The sequence below is a fragment of the Trichosurus vulpecula genome, chromosome 1, assembly GCF_011100635.1.
Source record: "Trichosurus vulpecula isolate mTriVul1 chromosome 1, mTriVul1.pri, whole genome shotgun sequence".
Taxonomy (NCBI): domain Eukaryota; kingdom Metazoa; phylum Chordata; class Mammalia; order Diprotodontia; family Phalangeridae; genus Trichosurus; species Trichosurus vulpecula.
Window position 1 is genome coordinate 490125731 of NC_050573.1, and position 13104 is coordinate 490138834.

Consider the following 13104-nt stretch of genomic DNA (forward strand, 5'->3'; position numbering starts at 1 on the left):
TTTTCTCTCCTTCCATCTTTTCCCTCCCCTCTCCTTGAGAAGGCAAGCACTTTGATATAGATTATTCATGTATAGTCATCCAAAACATATGATCATATTAGCCATGTTTCAGAAGAGAACAAGAAAGAAAAAAAATAAAGGAAGAAAGAAAGAAAGGAAGGGAGGGAGGGAGGAAGGATGGAAGGAAGGAAGGAAAGAAGAAAGGAAGGAAGGAAAGAAGGAAGGAAGGAAAGGAAAAAAACAAAGGAAGAAAGGAAGATAAAAAGAAAGAAAAGAAAGAAAGAAAAGAAAAGTTTCAAAAGTATATTTTGATCAGTATTCAGACTCCATCACTTCTTTCTCTGGACGTAAAGAGCATTTTTTCATCATAGGTCCTTCGGAATTGTCTTGGAACATTGTATTGCTGAAAATAATGTCAAGTCACAGTTGATCATTTTATAATGTTGTTACTGTACATAATGATCTCTTGGTTCTCCTCTGCTCACTTCACTTTGAATCTGTTCATATAAATCTTCCCAGGTTTTTCTGAAATTATCCTGCTCATCTTTTCTTTATAGCACAATAGTATTCCATCACAATCATATATCATAACTTGCTCAGCCATTCCCCAGTTGATGGACATCCCCTCAATTTCCAAATCTTTGCCACCAAAAAAAAGAGCTGCTCTAAATGTTTTTGTACATATAGGTTCTTTTTCTTCTTTGATTTCTTTAGGATACTTTAGTGGTATTGCTGGGCCAAAGAGTATGCATGGTTTGGTTGCCCTTTGGTCATAGATCCAAATTGCTCTCCAGAATGGTTGAATCAGTTCACAACTCCACCAACCATGCATAAGTATCCCAATTTTTCCATATCCCCTCCAACATGTGTTACTTTCCTTTTCTGTAGTGTTAACCAATTTGATAGATGTGAGGTGGTATCTCAGAATTATTCAATTTTCATTTCTCTAATCAATAGTGATTTAGAACATTTTTATATGATTGTAGATAACTGTGATTTCTTCTCCCGAAAACTCCCTGATCATATCCTTTGACCATTTATTAATTGGGGAATGACTCATATTCTTATAAATTGACTCATTTCTCTACATATTTGAGAAATAAGACCTTTATCGGAGAAATTTATAAAAAACTTTTCCCAGTTTCCTGTTTTCCCTCTAATCTTGGCTGTTTTGGTTCTGTTTGTACAAAACCTTTTTAATCCGATGTAATCAAAACTATCCATTTTCTATCCCATAATGCTCTCTCTCATTTGGTTATAAGTTCTTCCCTCATCCATAGATCTGACAGATAAAATATTTCATGCTCCAATAATTTGGTTATCATATTACCCTTTATGTCTAAAGCATGTACCCATTTTGACCTTATCTTGGTATATGGTTTGTGATATTGTTCTATACCCAATTCCTCCCAAACTGCTTTCTACTTTTCCCAGTAGTTTTTGTCAAATAGAGAGCTCTTGTCTCACCACTCTCCTGTTAGGATGTAAGCTCCTTTTGTATATGGGTATGTCTTGTTTTATTACACTTTGCAGAAACTGCATTTTTTTTTGTGGGGGGAAGGCAGGGCAATTGGGATTAAGTGACTTGCCCAAGGTCACACAGCTAGGAAGTGTGTCAAGTCTCCAAGGCTGGATTTGAACTCAGGTCCCCCTGACTCCAGGGCCGGTGCTGTACTCACTGTGCCACCTAGCTGCCCCCTATTGCATTTTTTTTTAAAGAAACTAAAGGATTGTGGCAATTCTGCATTGAACAAGTCTATCAGTGCCATTTTTTCCAGTAACACACACTCACATTGTGTCTCTGTGTCACATTTTGGTAATTCTAAAAATATTTCAAACTGAACCTCCTGTTATATCTGTTATGGTGATCTGTGATCAGTGATCTTTGATGCCACTACTGTAATTATTTTGGGCTGCCATGGACCAAGTTTATATGGTGAACTTAATAAATGTTGTGTGCGTTTTGAGTGCTCCACCAACTGGCAGTTCCCCAATCTCTCCTCCTCTCCTCAGGCTTCCCTATTCTCTGAGACACAACAATATTGAAATTAGGCCAATTAATAACCTTACAATTGCCTCTAAGTGTTCAAGTGAAAGAAGAGTCAATAGATGCTACAAACTTGTTTTCTTATTTTAAGAAATTGCCACAGCCGCCCCAACCTTCAGCAACCACCAATGTCCAGACAAGACCCTCCACTAATGAAAAGATTATCACTCATTGAAGGCTCAAGTGATGGTGGTTAGCATTTTGTTTTTTAGCAATAAAGTATCTTTAAATTAAGGTATGTACATTTTTTTAGACATAATGCTATTGCACACTTAAATAGACTAAAATATAGTATAAACGTAACTTTTATAAGCACTGGGAAACAAAAAATTTCATGTGACTCACATTATTGCAATATTCTTTACTTTATTGTAGTCTGGAACCAAACCCACAGTATCTCCAAGGTATGTCTGTATTTTGTGCCAACAATTAGTGCCTGGAATATAGTTATGTATTTAACAAATGCTTTTCCAATAACTCTCCAGGGTGTTTGGATACTCAGGCTCCAGGGTGACTGATAGAGATGTAATTTTTTTTCTCTTGTTTGCTAGCTTTGTAAAAGGGGTGTTTCAAAAATCAGTTTCACAAGATGAAGGAAGTATAGTTAGCTGTTTGGTTAAAAGATCTGGGCAGAGGGCTAGGGGTTAAAGTTCAATGGGTCATCATTGTGTGGTGTGGCGACATCAGTATAATGTAGCAACCAAAAAAACTAAGGTGATATTGGGCCATAAATAGTTGCCAGGAACATTCCTTGTTCAGGTAACACTGGGAGTTGTGTTCCATTTCAGGTGCCATAGTTTAGGAAGTACACTGATAAGCTGGAAAAGCATCCAGAGGACAGCAGCTGGGATAATGGAGCACCTTAAGTCCATGTCCTATGAGAATCAGTGAAAGAACTAGACATGTTTAGCTTGGAGAAGACTCGGGGTGGGAGTGGGAAATAGAAAGGGACAGGAAGGACAGGATAGCTGAATGCAAGTGTCTAAAGGGCTAACATTCTAGAAGGTTAGACTTGTTCTGTTTGGCCTAAGAGAACAGAATCAGAAGCATGTTGCAAAGAGATTAGGCATGATGTCAGGAAAAATTTCCTAACAAATAAAGCTATCCGTATGGAACACATTGTCTTGGGAGGTGATGGACACCTCCTTCCTTGCAGGTTTTAAGCAGAGTTGGATGATTATATGTCAGGTATATGGGATTTCTTTTCAGGTATAGATTAGATTAGATGGCCACAGTGAGCCCTTCAAGTCTAAAATTCTCATACTAAGGAAACTGTTCTTTGCATTTTGAGAGATCAGTTAGCTGCAGTTAGGCTTTAGAACCCTAGAATGCAAGAGCTGAAAGGGATTTCAAGAGATTATTTAATCCTCATTTTGCAAATGAAGAACCAAGCTCTGGATTTGGAGGTGCTAGGTTAAGATTTCAGCTAATATTGGGTGACTGTGCTGCCACAGTCCAGCTGCAATTATGTTGCTGTTACTGTCATTTTAGTTGTCTCTTTGTGACCCCATTTGGGCTTTTCTTGGCAAAGATACTGAAGTGGTTTGCCATTTCCTTCTCCAACTCATTTTACAGATGAGGAAACAGAGGCAAACAGGGCTAAGTGAGTTGGCCAGGGTCACACAGCTAGTATTTGAGGCCAAATTTGAACTCAGAAGATGAGTCCTGACTCCAGGCCTGACACTCTAACCATTGTGCTACCTAGCTGCCCAGAAGCTGTGTTTATACAGTTCCCTTAATCCCTGAGCCTTAGTTCCCTCACCTGTAAATTGAGCAGGTGGACTAGGTGATCTCTTAATGGCCTTACTAGTATTAAGTAGTATGAGAGAAAAAATGGCTTGTCTATCAGATCTTCTGGTAGCATTTGAAGAAAACCAAGAAATAAACACTTGTAGAATAGAATTTAGTGACCATAAATAAGTTAAATATCTAGAAACAACCATGACATTGTAAATAAAAGTTTTATACTTGGTTTAGGGCCAAGATTGTTCTGAGCAAGCCCTTCCAGTTCTAAAGGGACCATAAACTGAAAGCTGGAAGAGATCTAGTCCAACTTTCTCATTTTGCAGATAAGGAAATGGAGATCCAGAGAAGTATTAATTTGCTCAATGAATCCAGGTCCAATCCCAGTGCTCTTTCTGTATCACAGCCCTTAAAGTAGGTTATATATTCTGCCTATAGAATGGATGTATATCTTATTATAAATTATTGTAAAAGATCTGGTCAGTTGGTAACTAAAGTAAAATTTTGCTACTTGCAGTACACTTAGTGGAATTACCAGAAATCCACTCTGATGTGTACAATGAGTGTGTGGTGGTTAAACATATGATTTAGTCCTTATTTTAAAATTACAAGTTTTCTAGCATTATTTAAACAGTCTAAGTGAAAGGAAGAGTAATGGAGCAATTTCTCATTAAAATACAATTTTATTCTATTCCTAAAATTGGAGTCACAAATTTTAGAGCTGGAAGTAAAAAAAAAAAGTGTGTGTGTGTGTTGGGGGGAAGCTTATTAATACCACCCAATGTTTAAATAATATTCAGACACTAGCCACAGAAACTGACATTTTATTAAGCTCAGCAACTATTTTAAAATGAAAATTTTAATGGAATGATAAGCACACTTAAAACACAGGAAATTTAACAAGTACATTCGAATGCTTATATTATACATTTACATTCATGTGAAATGTATGAAGTCATATGTTTTTGTGTCCTTTGTATTTGGTACCTTTATCTAACCAGCACTTAAGCTTATTTTCTAAATGCCATTTTATATATGATCATTTCACAATTAGTACAGTTTCCCCTTTGAGACAGAATAAATTCTGTTCATATTGAGTGTTACTTATCCTTAAATGTTAAGCTAATATTCTACGAAGAGAAGTTATCTAATTTGTAATACATGGGTTTCTTGGTATCAGGCTTTCTTGTTTGGTTTATAGTCTTAAGTGACTCAATAAATGAGGCAGTAAAAAGAATGAGAGGATGATAATTCTGAAGACTTAATTCTTCATGCCATAGATGAAATCACAACACACAATGATCTCAGACAATTATGCTAAAAATCTGATAATTTTAAAAGCACCCATTCAAAATGCCTAAGTTTGTTATTTTATAATGAGATGACTTTAAAATAATCACAGAAATAATGAAGGTGGTACAAACATTACTAACCTAAGACTTCTGTTAGGTTTTTAAGTCTGAACAGTTAACATCCAATTATTCTAACAAGGTCGCTCAATTTGGGGATGGAATTCCTTAAGCTGAAAAGGGTCATCATTATTATTTAAGAGCAGGTACATATCATTTAAAATTTCTCCTACTGGAAAATTTGTAAAGTTACCTTTGAAAAAAATTAAACCCAAAGAAATGTTTTCTTGTAAATACATGAAACAAACTATTTTCTGATGAACAAAAGCACTCCTTATAAGAACATGTATGTATAAGAAGTTTTTCTACAAAGTAATTTTTACATTTTTTTGTATAAGGATATATTAATTCCAACTATGCAAATTTAGTCCTCAAATAATATTGGATTTAACTTAAACATATATATAACACATTAAAAAAATTCAAAGCACAGACAGAAGAAATTTCCCCCCTTCAATAATACTCCAGATGTCTAAATATTGCAGCACAAGTGATCACTTTAGCAACAATCTCCATAATGTAAAAGATTTTAACTTAAATGGTCAATGAGATCTTTCTGGAAATATACTTAAATAAACAGTGTTCTCAGGCTGCTGTTTCAACCTAAGAAAGGTTTTCAATACCAATTTGCAATCCTCTGAAAATAGAGGACTATCATACTGTAGAGGGACATTACCAGAGCCACTACAGTATATACTAGTGAGGCTTTTCCCACCACTTTTCTTCCTCCACCACAGGTCTACAGTAAACATCAGACACTCAAAAAAATTGTGTAGCATTTTTAATATACAAAGTTACAACTGACTAAACATTCAGGAGAACTCTGTCTTAAATACTTAAAGACGGCAACAAAAGACCCTTTTACCTGAATATATGCAAAAGTGTAAAGCAGCTCTGAAAACATTTAAATGGATACACAGCGTACAACAAGAAACTTAAATGAATGGCTTTGAGAAGTAAAGGTTTATTGTGTCCTTTTTTCCCCCCAGTATTTTTTTGGGGGGGTGGGGGGGCAGCTGGTTCCAGTTTCAAAAAGATTTCATTTCTCCTCAGATGTTTCTTTTTGTTCAGTTGCATCTTCTTCTTTGTTATCTGGAGTCTTTTTAGAAGCACTGTTGTCTACACAGGAAAAAAAAAAACGATTGCATAGTTTTACAAGATTCTGATAAATCCAAATAGCATTTTCTAGCAAAACGATGAACAAAAAATAATTTTTAATGAAAGTAGAGATCCATGTTGGAACAACTTTGAAAATATTTAGGCAATGCTATTCACATTCTACTTCTTTGTGGTCAGCATTATAGTGCTCAAAACTAAGATATCAGGGTAAATGGCAATATTATTGAATTCATAAAATAACCTGATACCAGGGAGAACTGAAACCAATTCAATAACCATTAATTAACAGCCTTCTATGTACTACATGCCAGAGACAGACAAAGCTAAAACAGTTCCTGCAATTCAAGGAGCTTCTATTTTTGAAAGTGGGGGAAGAGAACAATTTGCACACAAATAAAGACAAAATGTATATAGTGGGTTTCAATAACAACTGAGGACATGAAATGGGAATCAGTAAAGGACTTTTGCAGAGGTGGCATAGCTTCAAGGCCGACATGATTTTTTGAATTCTTGATTATGGAAATTTGGGGTCAATTAGTCCTACAGATATGGACGTAAGAGGATCATAGTATAAAGGCAAAAGCAGTTGGTTAAAGTATTTGTTTTTGTCTCTAGGCCTCAGTTTCCTCATCTATAAAAAAATGAGGGTGTCATCATACTTTGTAATGGAACATTTCTCATATGAACAAGGTAGGACCAAATATTGAGAAAAACTCAGGGGTACAGAAGAAAACAAGGAGTTTAATGTAGATAATGTCCACATGGTTAGGATCACAGGACAAGCTCATTCTGGATTTCTAGTGTACTTTTTAAGTGCAAATGGGTTTCCTATCATGGAGAAGGCTAAGACCACACTCAATCCATGCATATAATTTTTTGAATGTTGAGCCAAGTAGCTGACTCAGCTATAGCCTGGGTAGAAAAACTTAAGGGTTAAGCCTGAACTGCCCTAATAATTTAGTAGCCATTTCTTTTGCTACAATGCTATCATTGGGAAGGTATTGTCCCACTTCAATGGGATAGAGTAAAGATAATCCATCTGTTGCTTCAAAGTCTACTATCAGTTTCTCTTGATTCTCAGATTGCATTTGCTTCTTTTAGACAAAAACATTGAAAACATCCCTTACAATAATCCAAGTCCAACTTTATAACTTTTTCCCATGCCAGCATTTCTTAAGCTATGCTCAACAGAACTTTGATATTCTGTGACTATGGGCTCCCTGAGAAAATTTTGATATAGTGTCATATTCCCCTCTAAAATATTAGATGAAAAGCAGTGTAGCATAGTGGATAGTGGACTGGCCTTGAATGCAAGGCCTAGGTTTAAGTCCTGTCTATAACAAGTAGTTTTCTAAGTCACATAACACTTCAATTTCCCTGGCAACTTTCAAGCCATAAATTGTAGAACAGTTGTATGTATATCTATCTATCCATCCATCCATCCATCCATCTGTTGATCAATAGAGTGTCCACACTGGTAATTCCCAACCAAACTCCCTGTCTCATACCATAAAACAAGTGAAATTATATACTTTAACGATTCAAGGGTCCCTAATATCAGTGTAGGAACTTGTCACTGACACAAAATGCAACCTCCATAACTTAGGGGCTGGTCTTAGTCACTTAGCATTTATCAAGTGACTACCAGGTGCCAGACACCAAGCAAAGCACTGTAGATACAAAGAAAGGCAAAAAAATCATCCTTGCTTCCAGAGAGTTCACAGTCTAAGTAGCTAATGAACAATTCTCTGAGATGTAATGAGTTAATAAAAAAATCATCCAACAACCAACCAGGTGATGAGCTTCTCTAAAGTGACGCCCGTGTAAGAGATGTCTATCATCAAGCTAACACTAGAGGCTTTAGTTGTGCACATCTTGCCAGAGCTTGTGCTCTACTGATATCTTCAGGAATAAATAATTATGACTGTATTAGAAGTCCTCTCTGACCCATCACTGTGAATGGTGGTGACTCTGGGTTCTCAGAAATGATACCAGCAGAGCATAAGCCCTGGCAGTCTCTACCATGCAGGAAATACTTCAAATATAGTATATCTGGAAAGTCTACATCTATTTACAAGGGCCAGGTTAGACAAGTATAGAGAAGCTCAACATCAGTAGACATGTTACTTCATGAATTCTTTGATGATGGCAAGCCAAGGAAAATACAAAATGGCTCTTATTATTGGGTGGTCTTCTTCTACTTCTGTACTAAAGGTATCTGAGTGACAGACAATGTGATAAAGGGGGCCGAGAGTCTCATAGGTGTTAAACTGCATATATATATTAATTTAACTTAGCTAATAATACTCTAAAGATGAGATCCTTTTAAAATAACCAACAAGGAGATGTAATAGAGGAACTGACTGGTATTGATACTGATATTTTTGCTATAAATGAAGTGATAAGATGAAAAGAAGTTGCAACTAAATTGAAGAATGGCTCAAAGTTTCTCTTTGAAGAAGCAAAATAAAGGAATTGACAAAATTGGTCTTGTAGTCCAGCCAAGGGCAACGACATCTGGTTATAGCTACTCAGTGCTAAGAACTACTTATCAAAAATGTTGCCATGACAGTAACTGCAGCGAATACACCAACAGCTACCATAGAGGATAAGATTAAGAAATTCTATTAAGAACTTAATCAAACCCTCCAAATTAAATCAAGATTTACTTGGGGACTTCAAAGACTTCATTGCAAAGGTGAGCATGGGAAAGACAGTGAACACTTTGATTTACGAATAAGGTATGTGAGAGAATAATCCCTTGCCTATATATTATAGATATTTTCTTGTAAAAAGAGAGTTGGGAGGTGCCAGATGTGGCAAATATGGCAGAAAATGAAATTGATTCTATTTTAGTGGACAGAAAACAGCTTGTTACTGATGTGAGGGTTCTTCCTAGATAAGCTAACTGTAGAGAGTTTTACCATTGAGCCTTGTTAGAGCAAAGAACAAAATTAATACAAAGTTAGAGAATAAAAGTAAGGAACTTTGTGTTCAATTAAAACAACTTCAACTTGACTTAAAAAAAATCTTGTCAATGCAAAAAAGAAATAGATGGAAGGAAGTACACTGTAATAGATTAAGCATTTCCTAGAGAATTTGAAACAAATCAATTAACTGCCATGAGGACATCAACAAAGCCTAGAAACCACCTTAGGCAACAACACCTGATCTCATTATTAAGCAGAGAAATATGGTAGCAAAGAACAACAGCAGTTCAAAATATTAAACTTGTTTGTAAAAATCTTATAGATGAGAGTGGTGGAAAATATGAGTAGTAGGGCCTCACAAAATGGGACGGAGAAGAAAAAACCAGTTAAAGAAAGTTTAGCGACAATTGAAAGATAGAAAGATCTGTCAAGATTTATATGACAAACTCTTCACCAATTAAACAAAGAGGAGTCACCACATTTGGACTTTAACATTATAGTACTATATATGTTGTATGAATAACTGGAAACTCGAGTGAAGAAAACAAAGATTGGAAGAGTTGCATTATGTCAAGTATATAAAGGGAAAAGACATACCGGAGATGATAATTGAGGGTATTGAGGAATCAATTTCCAAGGTATATATGAAAGAAGGGATAACAAAAAACATGAAAAAAAACTTGGATCTTTTTGTTATCCATCTCCTCATTTCCCGAAAGGTGACTGGTAGAATGCTAAAAACCATCAACCTACATGCCTTCTTTCTTATCTCTATAAAGTTTTGTAAGCATAATCTATATGCATACTGAAGAGATCCTTGATGAAGTGTGACAAGGGAATAGGTAGTCTTCTGCAAATGATCTTCTACAGTGGACATCATCTCTACAGGGGCAACAAGATCTCATAATTTAATGAAAGGTGCAATATCTTATGAACCCACTATGATTGTTTAACTATGAAAAGGCATTTGATTTGGGTAGAACAAGCTGTCACCTTATACACTCCTCCAACAAGATTTTTCTTATGCATGTGTTAAAATCATACAAGATTCTTTAAAACGTAACAAAAGAGAGAACTCTGATAATTTGCTGATTAATATCAAGTGACACATAAAAAGGAGACATATGCTGAAGGTGTTTGCCATGATCGTAGAGGCTATCTCATGGAAAGTCCAAATCCATATAGACAGCAAAGTTCTTGTGATACTCCTATACTCAGATGACATTGTGTTGATTTTTTCAAGCCCCAAGATACTATTTTCGTTATTGTTCAGTCATTTTCAGTCTCAACAATTGCAAGTCTATGTTAGGAAATAATGGGTAATAAAGATAGCTAGATAAAATATCGTCCAATGACATAATCTGGGTTTCAGGTTGTCGAATCAGTTCAACAGTTATTACAGGCAACGAAAACCAGTTTCTTGAATGACACAGAATAGAATTTTACATCTAGAAGGGATCTTAAAGGTTAGACTAAATCTTCTCATTTTACAGGTGAGAAGATAAAGAGATGTGAAATTGGTTGCCTAAGGTCTCATAGCTAGGTAGACTTTCCAATTCAATTTAAGGCTAAATGTAATAAGGTGAAATGTAGTAGTTTTACAGTTAAGTTCAAGAATCAACTATGCAAGTAAAAAATAGAGGAGGCAAGGGAAGTTCATCTGAAAAAGATCTGGGGATTTTGGTGGACTGTGAGTTCAATGAGTCAGCAGCATGATAGGGCAGCTAAGAAAGGTACTGGGACCTAAGGTTGCCTTAAAAGAGGCATAATATTCAGTTCTGATGAAGTGGTAATATTATTGTATTATGACCTGATCAAATCGTACTTGTAGTAATATTCAGTTCTGGGGTGTTAAGAAAGGCACTGATAAGCAGGACAAAAAAGAGTGAAGGGCCTGAGATCATATGATATGAAGATTAGTTCAAAGAACTGGGTAAGTTTAGACTGTAGAAGAAAGAACTTATGGAGGGAACATTATAGCTGTTAAATATCAGAAAGGCTGTCACAAAGAAATGGGATTACACTTGTTCTGTTTGGTCCCAGAGAGCAGAACTGCAAAGATGGAAATTGTGGAGAGGCAAATTTAGACCTGAAAGTAAAAACTTCTTAATAATTAAATTAAGAATTCCAGAAGAGAAATGGGCTTCTTTGGAAGGTAGTAGGAAGGTTTCCTTTCACTGGAGATATTCAAATAAAGGAATGATCACTTATCATTATATATCAGATATCAAATCAACATATATCAGACATATTATAGAAAGAATTCTTTTTCAGATATGAGTTGGACTGGAAGGCCTAATAAGATCTTTCCAAACTCTGAGATTCTGTGATCATAGGACAGGCAAGGAAAAGTAAAAAATAAACACCTAAAACTATAAAATCTTGGTAAACGAAACATAACCAATATTACTGAGTTTTCAGAAGGCTCTACGACATTCTGTGGAAAGATACAAATGAAAAAAAAAAAACAACACTTGCCCTTGAAGGATTTATAATCTAGTGAGGAAAACAGAATCTACTCTTTCGAAAAATACAAAAGGGTAAAATCTTATACTGGAGGTGGCATTTGATTCAAGATTTGAAGGACAAGTACAACTTTATAAGCATAGACAGGTATAGGCATTACAGAAGAAACAAACAGGGCAGATATGTTTCCGGAAATGTGAGACTGATTTGAATGGCAGGTAGAGAGTTCATTTGGGACAGTAATGAAAATTGAGTAAGTTGGAATCAAATTTTAGACATCTTTGAATTTGGACTTAATAAGGAAGGAAATGGCCAGCCACAGAAGGTTTTTGCTTGGGAGAATAGCACCATCTGAGTAGTGCTTTAGGAAGTTTAATCTGGTTACAATATGTAAGTTAAATAAGAGATGGGAGTTATTACACAACAGTCCAGGAAGAAGCTGATAAAGGTGATAGGAAGAGAAAGTGAGGGACTAGTTCAAGAGAGAGGGATTTTGGTGAGCACTAACTAGACAGTGATGGGAAATTGAAAGTGATGTCAAAATGGTTAAAGATGGTTTCCAGGTTTTGAGCCAAGGACAAAGTAAGCAGTCAGAAGGGCTTGGTTTGAAGTGTGGAAGGTGATCTTTGGCTTCAGAGATTGTTGAATTTGAGGTGACAGTAAGATATCTAAGTGTCAAGGAGACAGAAATACAGACTGCATCTCAAGAGAGAAGTTGGAATTAGAGACAGACTAGAGATATGACAGAGAGCTCATCTATATTACCATGGCTTTAATTAGAGAAAAATTTATAGAAGAATGGAAGGGCAAGAATAAAACCCTAGGAAAAACCCACATTTAAGGGATGAAAGATGGAAGAATTGTCAAAAGGGAAGAGCAATAGATCAAAGCAGTAGGAAAAAATATAGTCCAGTGTCATAGAAATAAAAGGATAAAGTTTTGAGAAGAATAGCCTGCAATGTTGAATGAAAAGAAGTCAAGGAAAATGAATACTAACAAAGGCCACTGATTTTATTGATATTTGTACAGATCATAATGGCAATGTCTCTAGCTCTGGAAAGCATAATAGTATAAGAATTATGGAATTTAAATACTTTCAGATAATGATAAAGATGAGGTTTCAGGCTGGTTCATAAAATGGTTTGGAAGGAAAGGAAAAGTTTTGTAACATAAAAAAAATGTTTTTTTTCCAAAGCATGAATTTTCATGGAAAAGACTGGGAAGAACAGAAAGAAAAAGGTGAAAGTAAATAGTAGCTAATAGGAAAATATCGCAAATAGAGTATAATGACTTTTTAGTCTAGGTTCACTATTATAAATTGCCAAGCTATGACAATCATGATACAAAAAAGCTTTGCATTTATAATACTGGTTTAAAAATAGAATGTGCA

The 13104-nt window shown here is 35.5% G+C and overlaps 1 protein-coding gene across 8 annotated transcripts in view; it reads right to left on the reverse strand.

Moving 5' to 3' along the window:
- Nucleotides 1–4594: 4594 nt before the first annotated feature.
- PPIP5K2 (diphosphoinositol pentakisphosphate kinase 2) overlaps nucleotides 4595–13104 on the reverse strand; it is a 110998-nt gene continuing 102488 nt past the window's right edge. For all 8 annotated transcript variants that reach the window (XM_036737381.1, XM_036737372.1, XM_036737350.1 and 5 more), the window contains one exon: nucleotides 4595–6318. In XM_036737381.1, coding sequence (XP_036593276.1) covers nucleotides 6239–6318 — 80 coding nt within the window. In that variant the 3' untranslated portion in view covers nucleotides 4595–6238. The remainder of the gene's footprint in view (nucleotides 6319–13104) is intronic.